Consider the following 19204-nt stretch of genomic DNA (forward strand, 5'->3'; position numbering starts at 1 on the left):
AATAGAAGTCACATATTTATAAAAAGAATTGTGAAGATAAAAAAATTTCACTAAAACTTAAACTAGGCTTAATCCAATGGGATTTATACTCAACAAGAAAGAATTACATTTGATAATGAATGATCTACTTTGAATTAAATGCCATGTTAGAATCCCTTCCCTACTATTCTCTCTAAAGGCCCGATTATTCTTCGCTCCACTCCCCAGATTCCCTATCTAATGTGGGGTTCATAAAATTCTAGGGCCTATAATGTTTTGTCTTGTCGCCTACAATTTTGATTATTTATTCTATAGGCCCTACCCTAGCCTAAAATTTTATGGGTATGGGCTATAGGCATGTTTGGTCTGCATGCAGAGTGACTGTTCATCGAGCCCTACTCTTTAATGGGCTACAATTCTATGGGCTTTAATTGATCGCTGCCTAGAAGTCTCCACTCCATAATTGGGTAGGGCCCTCTCCTTTTTTGGGGCTGGGTGGAGAGGGATGCCTGCCTACCTAAACAAAGCAACCCAATAGGGCAGAGGGAGATGGATAGAACTAGTGCATGTAGAGTGCCCTATGGCCCCAAACAGATTATTGGAAGGAGGCCCCTACTATCTATTGTTCAAGCCTGTTTAATTGCCTACTATTCCCCCTAAACAGATTATTCAGGGAGGGTGGGATAAGATAGCTTCTATTGTTCAGGAGACTTCAATAAGCAGCCAGTTGAACCCCTATTCTAAGGCGATTATTGTGCTGGGATGTCTACAGACTGATTATCCGGCAGAACCACTGGTATCTATCCACCCTCGCGATCTACTTTGAATTAAATGCCATGTTAGAAATGTAAATGCCAATCTCTTGAGTTCTACTACTGTCAAGAATCAAGGATGAATAACTCGTGAAGAATCCAGAATTTCTATATCTGAATTGGAAATAGGGCTTGTCTATTCATGTATTGCTTGGAATCCTGTGTAAGACCCGTATTCTATTCTTGTGGATCTGTCTTCCTGACATGTCGATCCAGTTCACCAAAACTATCACTTTTTGTTCTATTCTGAAGATTGGTAATTATCTATGAATGCCCTAAGTGTGTTGCTAAAATAACTCACACATTCCCCCAGGTCAAACCCCACAAAAAAATACTGGCAGTTGTGCAAAGAATTTTCAAACAAGAAGTAATCCCCTTAAATGAATATGCAAACATGATTAATTTTATGAGCCAAACTAAAAGTGTTTTAAGAATCGCTCCTTAAAAGCTCTAGAATGACCAAGTGGCAGAAGAGAGGCATTAATCATAAAATGAATGCAAATGAATAACTTCAAATACAAGCAAATTGCTATTAGTAGCACTTAAACAGCTCACAATCGATAGTGGAATGGACAAGAGTCAGCCAAATTTCAATCGGAATTAGGCAAATCTACAGACATGTGATCAATCCCACACCATGTAAATGACAAAAAGGTGACAAAAGAATACTCTTCAAGAAAACAATGAATCCCAAACTTCAAAAAAGATTGTGCCATCTGTAAATATGTAAGTGGATTGAGCATATTCAACCTGCACAAAATTTTGCAATGAATTTGTGCCATGTTCACGCATCTTTTGATAGTTCTCAAGTTTGTGTGCATTTGTTCACCATTAACTCCAAAAAGCATGAATGGTATTTGCCAGTGGGAGAATTGATTCTCACAAGTAACAAACATTTAAAGCCTTACTGTTTTATTGTATATCTTACAATGTAAAAATCCTCACCGTGCACTATACTTCTCACAAGAAATCTTGTAGCAAGATATAAACACTGTTGGTATTGAAATATATTCACTCTCTTTTTTCAATATGCAAAGAAAAACATTTGAAAACAAGATTAACAAAGAAAAATGGCCCGAAAACCAAAAAATAATCATGATACATTGCATGTCACGTGTTATAAAATGTGAAAAATGCTTCCTTTGCAGTGCTGACTATTTCCAGTAACATTATATAGATGCTCTCTTGCTGTTCTGTACAGTAAGTCTTGTTCACCTGTAGAGAAAGGACTGACAATATCAAAATATGGATGGATATAGAAGATTCATGTAGCAATATCATCCACTTCTGAATTGAACACAAAACTTGGAAAGGTCGTAGTGATATCCCTGCACAATGACACAGATAATGTCATTAAGACTTCAAGAAAATATCCTTCACTGCTTTGTCTTCTTTCATCTAGATAATATAAAATGAAAATACTGAACTATGAAACAACAAAGTCTGAAATAGATTGGATTCAAAGTCATAAATAAAGACCAGTTTTAGCATACCAAGGATAAATCTTGTGAAACTACTGTATCAAAGGTCAATTGTAAGCTACATGAATAATCATCTCACTTCATAGAATCAAAAAATAATTGTGTAAAACATCACACTGTAGTATCTAAGAAAAACTAGAGAAGAAATGTGAATTAGATATAGATCTGATTTTCAGAAAATTTCACAAGGTAGTAGTACACCTACAACAATGCTAAGAAAAACTAGAGAAGAAATGTGAATGAGACCTAGATCTGATTTCAGAAGGCATATAGCAGAATTCCTATACACTGTTAACTTCAAAATTTGAAGGTTTTATTATGATTTTAAATACTGCTGATGTTAGATCCTACAAATTCGGCTTCTATGGCTACTGTTACTGTTTTATAAGACATGCCATGTAATAAAATACTTAAGAGGAGAGTAATAATAGGAAGTTGTGATTAAATTCAAATAAATGTTACTATAATACGTTAATTCCTTACTTGCCCATAACAATACATAACTTTGAAAAAAAAAAATATGTAGACACACACAGATCACATTGGAGGAAGCACAATAAGATCCCGTACGGAAACATTTTCTTGAGCCACATCAGCTGTGGATTGGCAATCTGATTTAAATGGTAAGGATTGCGCTAGAGCATGGTTAACATGTGCATGTCAATAACTGTTTGGGTGCTTATAATATATGGAAGAGAAAGATGCAAAGGATGCATTTCAAAATCAAACACTTGAGATGCATGCACAAGTGATGATTTTTTTCAATCAAGTGTTCCTGTAAGACACGGATCCATTTTATATTTTTACAACAAAAGGTATTCGGGAGAAAAATGGAATACATTTTTGTGCCCTCTCACAATATACACGGTTGCATAAATATAAAGTACATTGAAGGAAGCAATAAAATTCTGCATAACTATCCTGTAGTTGAACTTTCTCTCAAACCAAATATGCTGTGGTCAAATGTGTTTGTGTGAACAACTGTTTGGATGCTCAAATATATAGATCCTTAGGGGATGGCAGATGTCTGCCTTTTAACAGTAGTAATGCTTCCTAGAATTTAAATTAATATACCACACTCGCAATAAGACTTGCATTATTAATTATAAATATGAATTCTCTAATTTTATATATATTTCAGATTTTAAGCTTATAATATAATTCTCAAAATATAAATATCATTTTTGAGTTTCTGCTGGGATCCGTGTTACCATTCGCAGGTCTCTCTTCTAGAAATGTCTTGGAAAAATTCTGCCAAAGTTAAGGGGTTTACATCAACTAACTTGTCAAAAGAGATGAAGGATTTTCATCCTTGAATTCTTATCTTAGAGGGTATCATACTCAAGATTGCTGAATGTTTAATTTGCACTTCATAGAAGAAACATAAATGACATATCTTCTGATTTGCAGTTCCCTCCCATTCATTTATATTCTTATATATCCTGTTTTAACTTCAATAGTCATAACCCTTTGTTGTGCGAAAGCTTCTGGATTTGATTGTGTAAAGAATTTTCGTCATTAACATTTCAGATTACACTACATGACCAATTATCTAAAGAAGCTTGTGGATGATGGATCATGTAGTGTGATCTGAAACGTTGATAACAAAAATTCTTTACACAATCAAATCCAGAAACTTTTGAATATTCATATGGATTGTGGAAATCTGATATCTTTGATAAACTCTTCAGTGTTGCCCCTAGGTTTTTAGTTAATTACAATTTAATTGTTTGAGTCTTTAGAGAAATTGCAGATGTAGGAACAAATTGCACAACCCTGTTGGTTGCCATAGTTTAGATTTTAACATGTTTTCTTATGCTACTATAAAAGGGATCTACTGCAGCCTAACATCTTCTACAGTTCCTGATCAACAGTTCAGAACCTCTCAAAGCCCACAAAAATATATGGCACAAAACAAAAATTGATTTGGACTCTTATGTTTAGACAGGGTCCCTTACAAATTCCCACTAGAATTACAACAACAATATAAAAAAAGGCATTTGGAGGTGACCCTGTTAAGTTTGTAGCTTCAGTCCAATTGATTCAATCATGACATGCATTGTTGATGGTAAACCATCATTTTAGATAAATATTCTTATATGTATGCTTATTTATATTATTATTAATATATTATCTAATGATTAACCATAGAAACATGTCTCATGTCTCCTCCTCTCATATTTATATGTTTTCAAATCTGCATTTGGAACACCTATAACAATGCCAGTGTTATTACATTTGCAAGAAATGATCCAGTCACTCAACAGACCCAACTGAAACAATCTTACTATATCATGAAGAACCAGATTACATTCATCCAGATATTGACAAGTTAACTTTCAATAAAAAAGTTCTAGTCCTGTCCTTAGCAGTTCTTTACAATAGCCAGTATACCATGTAGCAAATATTTGAACCACTTTTAAGTGCGTTGATTTTTAGAATTTTCCAGTCTCGAGGACATTTAAGACTTTTATTTAACAAACAAGGTACATCTTTAAAAAACTTTTCATCAAATCTTTAATCAAATGGAAGATTTTAGCAGTCCAATGTTAGCCTTATTGCTTGTGTGTGTGTGCACATGCATTTTTCATTATTATCTTCTAGCTATGCATATATTCCCCCACTTGTATTCATTTTCTCTTTATCTTGGCATGTGTGTCTGAAAGGAAATTAGAATGACAGAGTACCTCAAATAAGGAAGTGTCATTATCTTCATCAATGAAGGATTATGAGACACAAAATTTTGCCATTCATTTCTGCTAATTCGCCCATCTCGATCCATGTCAGCTTCTTCAAATGTCTGCAATGAGGATAACATCTGAATAACTTGGGGGATATCAAATTTAAAGCCTCTTTGAGTATTGGGAAAAAGCTTCTTAGTTTACCTTGTCAAGAATTGTCTCAATGACCTCATCAGACAGTTTCATCTCTGACTCAGATAGAAGTGCTATTAACATCTGTTTTACCTGGTGAGACAAAATACCAACATATGAGATTTGAGATTTAATATGTCATAAATAACACCCTATGTCTAGGAACGGTGCTTAAAGAAGTGATTCAGATCTATAAAATGATCTTTCTTTAGACTTAAGTAAGAAAGCAAAAAAAGTCCAGAACCATCAATCAGGACAAACTAAGTGGCAAAGATGAAGTCATGTTACTAAGAAAGCCAGATTTTAAGCCTTCCCCATGTTAGTTGCCCCACATTAATTGACAAGATGAATTTAGCCAGGTGTCTCAAGTGATGTCAATGGCATATATATTATATTGCCATTCGTTCATGACACAATATGCCAAAGCGCTTAAGGAGGACTTATCACTAGTGATGCTGGTGAGTGTTACCATGGGGATTATTCAAGATTTATTTTAGCTAATATAAAAGAAATATTGATCAAGTGCCAGTGAAACCTTAGTAACAAAATGCTTTGTATCAACAGTGGAAAGAAATAACAATAAAAATGACTTTGATCATAGATAAAATGAATTGTGTATGTGACCTAAATTCCATATAATCTTAAAAGTTAAAACAAACGATGTCCAACAAAAAAATGTGTTCTCTAACTGGTCAAAGTGCCGTCAAACTAACATACAATATCGATGCTCATGTGTCTTCTATAAAAACAAAGCTTTGAGGACTTGTCACCATTAAATCTTAGGAGTATTTATGAAGATAAGGTTATCTAGAGTTTTTTACCAAATTATGAAAAATATTGATCATACACCATTCAAACCCTGACAAGGCTGGTTCATGATGTACTAGGAACAACACCTATCTTTTGGGGAACAAAATGGTTTATACTGATAATGAAAAGAAATCACTTCCTGTGCAATAACAAATTAATTTGGTCATAGATAGATAAGAACTGTTTGCAACCTGGATTCCACATCTTGTCCTAGAACTGTACTGTTCCTAATAACCAAATTAAACATAAATTGACAGTCACAAAAATTCAATTGTTTCATTTCCCTGCTTGTAGATTCAAATTGTTTCTCTGGATGTTTTGTAATTCTGTGCTATAATATTTGAGCAGTTAACTATTGTCCACTGAAGCCTTGATAGTCCCTCCAGTTTTATATTGTGGAAGACATAAGTATATCTAATAGCATTCTACCTATGATTCTATTTGTAAACAATCACCCTCTACATTCTAAATTACACATATCACCATTCATGTGCAAACATCATTCTATCATTAAGTATCCACCCAAATAATACAAAGAAATCAATAATTCTTTGAAAACAATGACTTTGGTCAGAAGTTTACTAATAAATGTATGCTAGCTGGGTTTCAGACCACGTCCTAAAATTGTATTGCTCCTAAAGGCTAATAACAATGTAACTGTAAAGTGAATTGATAAAGGTATGAGTTTCAAATTACTTATCTCTTTAACTTCTTGCAGTTAAGAAATTGCTGTTGTTCACCCACCCTTTGATTGTGCTATTAATTTGGAACTTAGGAAAACCTATATACATCTAAAAGCTATGAAAAGACACTCTACCTCAGTTCATCTAAATATGACTCTGCATTACTCTATGATATTCTATAAATGTTGATCTATTATGTGATTTCACATATGAGAAAATTGATATCTGCACCTTCCTCCAAAGAAACCTGATTGTATCCCCTAATAACCCACAGTTGGATTGCACTCCATATGCAGCCAAGTGCAGTTGATGCTTCCTAATTCTGAAGAGCCAAATCTACCTTCCACTCACAGAAATCAGTTTCCAGATATTCAATGTCATTCCTTTTTGCTTTGTACTTCCTTTTGGACAGACTTGCATGGTAGCCAGATTCAGCAGAGCTCCCATTAAATAACTGGACACAAAAATCTCATAGTATAAAGAGTTGCGCAACCTTCATGCATCCAAACTCTGCCATATATGACAACAACTTTGATAATTTTTATAGGTTGATGTATCCAATACAAGGGTTTCACATAGGGTTCTTACATGTTGATGTGACCTGTAGACAACCATCAAGCATCCCAATGCCCATCCTCAATCTCTCATCCCTGCCTGTCCCCCATCCCTATAATATTTTTAACTGGACATAGAAAAATAAAGTTGAATGTTGTGGAGCTGATAAAAGAAGAAAATTCCTTGCCATTTGGACTAAAGTGGCAGACAAAGAATTACTGTCAGATACAATTTTCACATTTCAGACAGAAAATGATTGCCCGTCTTCTAATTCTTGATTTAAAGCTATTTAGCAATAAGAAACATGTAAACATGTGCACTGTAAAGATATATATTTATTATTGGAAACAACCCATAAAATTAATTTTTTCTTTCCCATAACTTCTATAAAAGAAGGAAACTGTGCTATTCAGCTTAAGTTTAAATTGGTGAAGTCAATAAAAAAAAAATTTTGAGATTTGCCTCACCTCTTCCCGTTCAATAAAGCCAGTTCCATCCATATCATACAGCCTGAATGCAACTGCAAAGTCATAACATATAATATCAAGAAATAGGAAATCCATAGTTATAAGCATGAGCAGGCACATGTAGTGGGTTAAATATTATAACCATTTTATGGTTCTCTGGACTATAATTGTCAATGATTGGCAAGATATATAATATTTTTGTGATCTACTTACAGTCTATCTTATCTTCTTCGGGTGCATTAGGGTGGAAAACACTAAGTGAAAGAACAAAATCGCTAAAGTCAATAAGACCCTTCTGCTTCACATCAAATAATTTGAAAACCTGATCATGCAGCAAGAGAAAAGATCAATTTTCCATCATATCCTCCTTAAATGTTCATTTAATCCATGAAGCTATTCAAATAGCAATTAACTTACTTTAAAATGCAATTTGTCTGCTTTGAATATGCAATTATGTAAGGTGCAAGTCAAAATCAAAAAGGTTAACAGTAAGCAGATTTTAGTACCCGATCAGCAAAGAGGTTTTCTTTCTGGCCATTCTTGAACAATGCAAGTTGAAACTCCTCCTATTAAAGGTTTAGCAAGAATCAAGGCATTTTAGAACATATCGAAGCTATACAGTTTAATTCTTAAATATTCAAGATACTCGTGACATTTACTGAAGCTCACTGATATACTATATAAAGTCCGTCATTCATGTAATAGTATACATATATAAAATCTACCTAAAGAAACAAACATATGGAATTATAAACTAAAGTTCTAAACTAGTTACAGTTCACACAATCCTAAATAATGCAAATACATGCTACTATGTAAGTTAAGTGCTCCAGAGTTTATCATAAATTGAACAAATTTTTTAAGTAGAAAACACCTAGGCAAAATAAAATAAATTTCGGGGAAGGGGATGGGGAGATGGCAAGGAATGTATCAGGGACAGCAAGTGTACAGTAGTGTGGGTGTGTGTAACATGAAGAAGTAATGCGCCACATTAAGGAGCTTCAAGCAAAAAGGCAGTAAAGAATACCAAATCAGTTGTCCGCTGTTCACACTCAAATGGTTTGCATTAATAAAGAATTCTTTTCATATTGGGTTTCATCTGGGTCCTTATCACGAGGCACCCACAAGGACATTTAAGTTAAACAGGATCAATCTCTTAGGTTCCACCACATTCAGACATGAATCATCACAAACACACATCCATCCATGTTTTGAGATAGAATATTTTTTAGCAGGCTTTCGGGAGTCCACCACTGAATGATTAAGTACCACTGTTTTAATATAGTCTAAACTCGGGCACATATCATACTGTATGAAATCAGATGTACTTGCTAACTGTTGCATTTTCAAACAGGGATAATGGGATCCCTGGGAGGTCCCCTTGCCTGATTTTAATAGTTATTAATAAATCATAATTATTGAGCATGCACTGCTGAGAACAATCATAAGTAGCCCCAATAATAACAATCATAACTAAGAGTCAAGGATTGAGGGGTATCCATTCTGCCAAATTCACCCTCAGCACAATCATGGCCTCATCCCTTCTTTCGATGTAGGAGTGCACTCGGCAAGACTTGATCCCTGATGGGCTCATGATCACTACTAGACCAAGAAGAGCCCATTGACTTCTTTTTTTAAAAAGGGGTTTTTACAAGAAGCATCAAACAGTTTTTTCAGTTATCAGGGATGCCTAGACATTCCATATTTTTAGTTCATGAACCCACAAAATTCCTGCATTTAGAAAAAACTTGGACCACCAAGGGAGCTCATTTGCATCTTGCCGCCTCCAAAAATATCATTCGAGATGGAAGTGCTGGTTTCAGAGACGTAACTTCTAGCTTGATGATGTATCTAAAAAGAATGTTGGTCTCGCAAAACTTCCAAACCAAAAAAATGCTTAGTTACCCAGTTCTCCCCCTAGCCCTTTGAACCAAGTGAATTTCGAACCAGTCCTTGGTCCTGGTCCCGGATCCCTTTTGGGTTGCACTTGGGTTTGAACCCAAGCAGGTTGGTTCCTCCAGGCTGAACATAGGTCGAACAATGGTCGAACCAAGGCAAACCTAGACAAACCAAGTGTGAACTAGGTATAGTTCCACCGAGAAACATTCTATAATTTAGTGAAGAAAATGACATTACAGAATTTGAACAAAGATTTTTTAACATTACATAACAAAGTTTGCTGAAGTTCAGATATTTATTAAATCAAATTAAACTAGCCCTCAAGAATTCTTCCAGTGAAACTTTTATATCCAATTGCTAATAATGACCCCTGTCTGATTAATTGGTATCTCTGTATAGTGATAAATCATATTTTACATAGTTTAAAAACTCTGCGATAAATCACAGAAGTCACGATATATCGCGGGATGCATTGCTAAACGCAATAAAACACAGCAACATGTTTTTGAAAAAATCGCGGCATATTTTTCAAGTTGATATTGCCATAAAACGTTAAACCCAACACTTAAAATCGGTGATAAAGTTGAAAACAAACTGTCAAAACCAATTTCGTTCCACGTCATCGAATTAAGAGGGAAGGATTTTACTTCAGTCATCACAAACTGCCAAAAAAAATTGTTCATGCCGTCGTCTCTCCCGCACCCATTTCCTACCTCCCGCCCACATTTCCAGCTGTCGTGCTCATCTGACCTGGGGTATGTATGCGTTTTAGGGTTTTATATTTATGCAGAGACTTCATGCGGCCAATTTGCACTAGTTTTCTAATTTGTTCAGTCCAAATATATTTTAATTAAATGTTTCGTATACCTTATACTTTGTAATTTGTAATATATTAATATATAGTAATATAAATGTAAATGTATTTTGTATTAATGTAAATATATTTCCATCATATATTAATACAAAATAAATAAATTATCATTAGTATTTGATTCATCAAATAAATTTAAATTTTATGTAGATGACAAATGTATTTAGTATTTACTAATTATATGTAAATAAAATACAAATAAAAAACAAATCGATTGATTTAAGATAAAATAAAATACTAATAATGAATTTAACTCAAAACCTTGATTAATATATGACGAAAATCTCAATTAGTATATGTTCTACAAATTTGGTGTTATATGTTTGTGGTTTCTAAGAATATTTATAGAAATTATATATTTTCAAATATTCGATAAAAGTGCCAATTTATTGCCAATTTTTTCGCCGAGTTTTTGCCGATTCCGAGTTTTTCAAAAATTTTGGGACAGCCGAGATATTGCTGATACCGAGTTTTTAAACTATCATATTTTAAACATTAAACAATATCTTGTAGGTGAAGGGAGTTGCAAGCAACTTATATAACATTTTTCAAGTAGAATGCTAATTACAAAGAAACAAGCTATTTGTACAATAAAAATGTCATAAGCATTTGACAACTTGGAAAGTAGGAATGTTATTAGTGCAGCTGATCACATTGATGATGGTACTGTTTGTGAATCAACTGATGCCTTTGATGAATAGAAAGAAGATGAAGATTTAGATAGTCCATTAGATGATTGAAACATAGTATATGGTTCTAATTGTTGAAAGTCAAAAAAATGATACTTGAGCTCGATACTTGTTTAACACATTGGTGTTGATAAGAGATATTCATATGATGCTATGATTACAAGTTTATAGTGTTTTTGTTGTTTTTATGATACTAAGTGGCATTTACTAATCCTAATTCATTCTTCTAGGCTGCATACATATGCATATATAATAAATTTACATGTTCTGTACTAACGAACCTAACCACGATATAAAGTAGGAATGTTATTTTGTACTAATGATCCTATGTAAATAAAAATTGAGATCAAATTTTGATGGGAACCATCCCTCAGATATCAAAAGCTTATTTTACTCCTCTTAGTCCCCTACTAGGATCAGTTCACAGTTTGGAAAGTTAATAAAACAAGACACAATGTGAACATTAGATACAAATAATGATATGAAAATTGTGCAAATCAGTTTCAAATTAAATTCCAGAATTTAAAATTTACTCAAGTCTTCCACAGAAACAGAAGGAGCAAAGCTTCTTGACAAAGTTGTGTCACATTTTTTGTCAGCTTAAAAATTTTAACTGTGCCTTGTGATCCCCAGACGTCATCTTGGCCCACTCTTCCATCTATAACTCAAACTACCACTAGATAGGTACTGATAGAAATATGGAACAACGGGAAGAGAAAACTAGACATAGAAAGCAATTTTGGTACTTTTTGGCCCAACTTAAAAATTTGTAGTTTATAAAGTATGTTCTAGACACAGGAATGACAATAGAAGATCTAGAAAACTTATATGATTCTATGACAGAAAAATAAGTATGAACAAAGCTCCATAAAAGGGTTTTATAAAAAGGAATTATCAGCTTCACAAATCTAACTGTGCCTTCTAATCCCCAGACGTCATCTTGGCCAACTCTTCCATCTATACATCAAACTACCAGTGGATAGGTACTTATAGAAATGTGGAACAGCTGGAAAAGTAAACTGGACATAGACAGCAATTTTGGTACTATTTTGCCCGGCTTAAAAATGTGTAGTTGTGTACAAAGCATGGGCTAGATACAAGAAATAGAAGATCTAGCATACTAATGACTCTATTTGATTTTTTAAGATTAGTGATGATTATGTAGGTTAAGGATGTACTATTGGGGCCATTCATCACACCTACCTATTTCTCTCATATATGTTTTTGTCAGCACAAAACATTCAGGGATTCATCCATGTATAACTGAAACTTCAACAGTACACTGCATATGAGCATAATGAAAGCATTCCTGCATATTTTACTCTGTAAATCATGCTTTTCTATTTAAAGATGCCCATATTGTTTGCATATCAGAATCTCAGATTGTCATACAAATTTTAATATATCAACCACAAATTTTCTGTAATTTTGAATTGATCAAGGAGACCACAACATATTGAATTAGAAATGACAAATTTATAGTGCAACATTTTAAAGAATGAAAATAGATTAGTGTGGCATGTGCCTGCACTACCTTGCTTATGAGACCATCATCAACCACAGAACTGCTGATGTTTTTGAAGAGCTCATACAAAGCTTCAACCTCGCTCACACTAACTGTATCCTCAAGTTCATCCAACAACGAAGAAAAATCAGTAATCCAAATTCCAAAATAAACTTTCATCCATATCAACAATAGAGAATAATAAAGGCCTTTGTACTAATGCAATATTATGTATTACTACAGTAAACTACTAATTCTAAACAAAGAGTTCCAAACATTTTGCAACGTCGAAAACAGAAAACCATATAATCATGACAAAAAAATTATAAGTAAAGTAGAAAGTTACATCTTAGATAACTTCCTATAGCTCTAACTCGTTTTGTAATATGATCTTTATAATACAAACTTTTTAGAGAAACCAAATGTACCATCATCTAACAAAAATTTGCCTTACTCCATTTATAATCCATAACAAATAACATTTATGCAACATTACTACATATAAAATAGAATGTCTACATCTATCCAAGGGAAAACATTGAAGCAAGCAAAAGGGAAACCAATGAAGCAAGAAAATGCTACTTGAAGCAAAATAAGAGAGAAAAACATACATTTATTTTAAGACATAAATTCAAAAATGTCATAATAGTCCATCACCTAAAATTCTTTACAATTTACATATTAAAAAATTTAATTGTACTTCAAAATATTTCTCAGAGAATTAACTTTGATAAGGCATTTGCTTCTAGCAATGACTTGGCAATATTTTACAACTAATGTGACCGCTGTGGTTTTCTGTGAAACCGTATAAATAGAACATACATCATTCCTTCCATATTGAGACTAATAGCATATTGAGACCAATAGATATACCTTTCCTTCCATATTAAGACTAATAGGTCATTCCCTAAATATAATTGTGGATGCATTGAAGGCATCTAACTATTCTACATCAAAGACCAGATCCATTATACAACTGCATGGCAGGCATAATCTTGCTTTTAGGGTATTGAGACTAATCAAATGACATTTCCACACATGCAGTATAGTTTCAGCATCAACAAGCAAAACATTAAATCTTCATTGTTAGATAACATATCATATTACTTTAAAATTTATGTCTAATAGGCAAATTGATTTAGTTCTTGCAAACAAATTTTACCAATAGAATGATGTACACGTGTCTTCTTGAAGTATGAATGATGTACACGTGTCTTCTTGAAGTATTCTAAGGGATTTTCACCTTTAATATTTAGGAATTTCTCTTAATCATGATTACTATTTCTGTATAGGCATACCTTATTTTTGTGGTATTAATCATATTGAATATGACGGCATATGTTAATCTCAAGGCATTTATTATTTGAAATGTAATATGGCTACATAGCGTATAGGGCTATGTTACCAAATCAGGATCAGTACAGTGTGCCAATATGGGCAAAAATTGCATTATGTTATTTGGCAGGGGAGAGAGGGCAGCTGAATATATTTTGGTTTAAGGGTACAACCTAAAAAAAGGAATAATGCTCAAAATCCTACACATCATGCATATTGTGAACATCAGTACCATCTTTTCATTGTTGATAAATATTGATATAATCATTTTTATTTATTTAATATTTTGAATGCTTCTTTTTCTCTTTGTTAAAAGTATTCAGCATAATCCCTTTGGATTCATGACATGGTTTAACCCCCTCCTGTGAAATCCTTAACTAGGATGGTAGCGGTTTCTTAAGCAGTAAACATCACTGCAATTATTTCATTGTTGATAAATATTGATATAATAATTTATTTATTTAATTAATATTCGAATGCTTCTTTTTCTCTTGAATGGTAAGTATCCAACATATTCCATCGGGATTTGTGACATGGTTTAACCACCTCCTGTGAAATCCTTAACTGGGATGGTAGCAGTTTCCTAAGAAGATGCATCTTTTAAGTGATACGGCCAGCTTAACTCCCTAATAAGTGGTACAGAGCAGGGTCGCAGATTCAAATTCCTGCAGGTAATGCTGAGGGGGAGATAGTTGGTCCTCTGGATTTGTGACATTCCTTAACTGGGATGGTAGCAGTTTCCTAAGCAGATGCATTTTTTGAGAGAAACAGTCAGCTCAACTACCTAATAAGTGGTATCAGAACAGAGTCGCAGGTTTGAATTCCCTCGGGTAGCTCTGGATTTGTGATATGGTTTGACCACCTCCTGTGAGATCCTTAACTGGGATGTAGTGGTTTCCTAAACAGATGCATCTTTCAGAGGAACAGCCAGACCTCCCTATGCTCCTTGCTTCTTTTTCTCTTTTGCAATGCCAGAAAATATTTGCTGGATGGTGTTAGAGTTACGTTAACGCCAAGACTCCCAATTTTCATCTCTAGTTCATGCCCTAGAAGCTCAGCAAACTTTTACTTTGGCTTCCTTTAACAAATGAACAGTGATGTTTCAACAGTTCGTATGGGGGAAGCTATGTTTAAGTAAGATCATTTTGTGGTTTCCTTGACATCTATGGCTCCATCAGCAATTAACAGTCTAGGGGAAGACAGCACAAAACTAGAAGCATAACACAATGGTTCACTCACAATCGGAACATGGCTGCACAGGGGCTAAGAGGAAAAAATTTCCCCCAGGTTAAGCATCAAATGACACTCTGATCTTCTTCAAAGGGGAAAAATTGTGTATTGAATGAACCCGCCTGTGTACGGTATATTGTGAGTTCAGTAAGTTAACACCATGCCCACGTTAAGATGGGATGGCTTTAATCATAGTGTTCGAAGTTTAGATAATAAATAGATATAGATATAGATATTAGCAATTAGAATTGTGGCTGAAAATAGATATATTTATAATTTTAAAATGTTTTTTTGAAGAAAAAAAGTTAAAACTCAACCCCACAAAAAATATTTGTTGGATGAAAAAACCAGCAATGTAGGTTTAGGGTGATTGCTAAAGCAAGTTGTGATACCTATAGCATTGTGATTCCTCTAGGACAATCCTTGTGATGACCATCACCTAAATTTTGAGCAGAAGCCTGCATAGAGACCAGGAAAGGAAAAACAAACATGTATTTGAACTAGGGAAACAACTGTCACAGAAATCTCATTGTCAACAAGCCCCAACACGAGTTATACTTTGCCTAGATGTCACGAGCACAGTAATGCTTTTTTACATCAATCTTGACACTAAATAATATAGTTTTAACTCATATGCCTAAGCTAACCCACAAATAAAACACCCTCCTTAAAAAGTGAAAAAGACGATTACAACTGCACCTAACTATCGCTCCAGATCAAAATATCTAGTAATAAGATTCTGCTCAAAGATTACCCTCATCACTCTCTTAAAGACTACGAATCAGTCTCTAAAAATTTTTTGTGTGTTCCCTTAAAGATTTTTGTCAGCATCTATTGTTTCATTATTAGTTCATCCTATTATAATTTCAAGCAATTTTGTTCAAACTTTCTATACCTAATATATTCGCTGTTGAGGAATTCTTATGGAGTTCTCTGGAAAGCAATGGTTCAAAAGAATCAGAACTTCAAAGCACAGTACGCACCATGTAGCACTGTGAGAGACAAATATGATATTCCCACAAGTGTTTGGTGGTTTTATACAGCACAGATTCTTGAAAAACTGTATCAGTATTCGGCTCATATTTTTATATAAATTCTATCGATCATTAAATGTTAATTACATCTACGTGACCAAGCCGTCATAATGAGCGCCTCTTCAAATTTACATCATTTTTTAAAAAGTTTGAAATCTTCCTCTAAAAAACGTGAAGGACCAATATAAGATAGCACTCCTGTTCCAAATTAAAAAGGGATGACCATGTCTTTGCAGTGTGAGTTTCATTTGTTTTATTTTAAAGGATTTTTCACTGATAGGGAAGGCATTTTCCAAGGTTAGCTGTTTGGCCATATAAGAAGTTTGGTTTTGGAAAGGTGCTGATCAACATTGAGGTATTTTCTTCTGAAAGTTAATTTAATGGAAGGAGGACCCAATTAGCTCAATACATGTATTAAATACACATATGCACACACTGTCAAACATCAAAAAATGCAACTATGTATTCTGAGCCGGCCATTCCATGCACTAAATAGTTTTCAGCTTGGAGTGAAAAATTAAAATTTAACAACTAAGTATCTTTTACAAAAAGTTCGAAGCTATCAGAACAAAAAATGTACATGTTAGGACTTAGAAGTAAATTTATGGTAATGTGCAATGCCATAAATAAAAGCAATAAGGATTTTCTTATGAATAACAACTACTCACTTCATAGCTTGAATACAAATAAAGCAGTTACCTGCAACCTAAAGAAATGAAATTAAAAAAACAAATGAACTAAGTTACAGAAATCAACTAAAAATATCCCAATTTTGCTCAATATTACCATCTACAAATAATATTGTCTACTGGAAAATTCTATCCGTTAATATTTTCAACGAAAAAAATGCAAGGGGTAGATGGCAAGAATAGAAGGGTGTTCAACAACTCACATACTGTTGCGGCTGCAAGGGCCACAGGGTCCTCACATCCTCTGGACTGATGAGCAAGCTTTGAACTGAAGCAGCCCATTTAGTTCGAAAGTAGCTTCCAGCAAATTTTACCTCTGTTGCCTCTGTGCACAGATAGGCAACCACAAACCAAACCAATGATATTACACAACGAGAAAAAATCTTTTAGGAGTTATATTAGTCATGATTATCCAGCATGACTATATTTGCTATCTAACAAATCTTTATATTAGCTCAGGATGACTAGGTGCTAGGGGTGGAGTTATATTAGTCATGATTATATTAGCTCCTCTACATATTCTAGGAGTGTTCTCCTGGATTAGCACAAACTACTCGTACTCGGAAAAAGGTCCATACTCAATACTTGCATAAGACCTCGAAAATGCAGAAAGATAATTACACGACAACAATTTAATACAGAAAACTGATAAAGCAAGCTAAGAAATCCTTCGGTAAGCTGCTTCAGGTGAATTTCTTTCTATGCTTAATAAATAGAAACAAACTCTTGTCCAACCTTTCTTCCACTCTAAATACAATATAACCGACCAAGTTAAGAACTCATTTTTGTCCTATGCAGGACTCCTCGTTTATTTCTTTAAATCATTTAAAGGATAGGATCTATTTTTAGCGGAGGTTCGGAACTCAGTTCAAACTTCAAGCAAGATCTTCCTTTCTTTAAAAGCAAAAAGAAAATTTCACGGGCCACGCCGTTGATTTTCTTGATCTACAAAATAAACATATTGTTTCTTCCAAAACAACGACCTGTATTCTTTTCCAAAAAAATGCACCAAAAGAACCCTATAACAGTCATAAGCACACAGTTCTACGTGATTCACAAATCTGTGAACAGTTTCTTTTCTTTCAGAATCAAATTCCTCTAAATTTCATAGACTAATTGAATTCCAAAACCAAAAGCCAAAAAAAAGCCTTACCTGTTGAGCAGACGAGCTCATCAACTGGTTTCATTTCCGCTGCTGACATCTTAATAAGGGCATCATGGAGACTTCGGCCACAAAATAACAGCGCGACATTGCAACTCGTCTACAGTGACTGAAAACACTTTCCAAAATTACAATCCACTGCAGATCGCCATGGACAAGTTGCTCAGCTCTAAAATAGGAATCTGAAGTCGACGCGTTTGGATCCGTTCACCTCGTCTTCCTCACTCGCCTGTAAACTATAATTCACCGTCCCTAAATCCATAGTTAATGCGCTCTCAAAAAAAGCATTTCATTTACTAATTCATTGTTTATTTATTAGTATGTGTGGGTAATGTTTCGCTGGTACACTTGTTTTTTAGTGGTGGGGGCAGCCAGTCGGCCAGAGAAGTCGCATATTCAATTCCTATTTCTATTCATATGGCCAACGTTCACATCCGCTGAATGAATGGAAAGAAAAAGGAAGGAATATCCCTTCTTTATATTCCCACCGTCCATCAAAAACAATGGAGTACGAGAAAAGCACCGAGGTTCAACCTTCTCAAATGTATACGTGCTTGGGAAGCTAGGGTTTTAAATTTTTTTTGTCAAGGCAGATCATGTGTAACCGTTATTCCTTTTCAAATTGTTTCTATGGACATGAACAAAGATTTCTTTAGTATAGATAAATGAGGTTAATAGGAGACTAAAATTCATGGATTGGAAAGAATAATGATCTAGAAGTTTGATGGTTGGGTCAAATTTTTCTTCCTTGGAATTTTAAACATACCATCATTCAATTTAAGTCTTATGTGTACATAAGACAAGAAGTTAGGCAACGATGGCACCTAGTTAATTAATATGATTATTCAAGTTTTGAACATAATTTATTTTCTTTTTATATTATTTTTTATTAGAAGAGTGGTATCATAGTTAACATAATTATTTTACAGTTTTGAAAATAATTTGATAATATAGTTTTAATCTTCAAAGTGTTGGAAGGTGGGAGTAAATTTATATGTAGGACTTATGAGTAGGTTGCTTTTGATGTAGATGATGGAGAAGGAGACGATGGCAATGGTGGAGTTGGCCCTTTTTTACATTTGGGAGGTCAGATTTTTTGGACATGGTTGTTTAGTTGACCTTTGAGTTGGA

The 19204-nt window shown here is 34.1% G+C and overlaps 1 protein-coding gene across 1 annotated transcript; it reads right to left on the reverse strand.

Annotated features, from left to right (window-relative positions):
* Window positions 1-1667: 1667 nt before the first annotated feature.
* LOC149532598 (calcineurin B-like protein 1) lies at window positions 1668-18585 on the reverse strand. The gene is made up of 9 exons (XM_089807060.1): window positions 18065-18585; window positions 17115-17236; window positions 12654-12736; window positions 8167-8226; window positions 7874-7982; window positions 7661-7713; window positions 5158-5238; window positions 4960-5072; window positions 1668-2119 (listed from the first exon to the last, which is right to left on the reverse strand). Exons 2-9 carry the CDS (start codon window positions 17191-17193, stop codon window positions 2056-2058), a joined length of 642 nt encoding a protein of 213 aa, XP_089663186.1. The 5' UTR covers window positions 17194-17236; window positions 18065-18585; the 3' UTR covers window positions 1668-2055.
* Between the last annotated feature and the right edge of the window lie 619 nt (window positions 18586-19204).

This window comes from Cupressus sempervirens, chromosome 10 (genome assembly GCF_028749045.1).
Source record: "Cupressus sempervirens isolate cs-2001-9-10 chromosome 10, ASM2874904v1, whole genome shotgun sequence".
Lineage (NCBI taxonomy): Eukaryota > Viridiplantae > Streptophyta > Pinopsida > Cupressales > Cupressaceae > Cupressus > Cupressus sempervirens.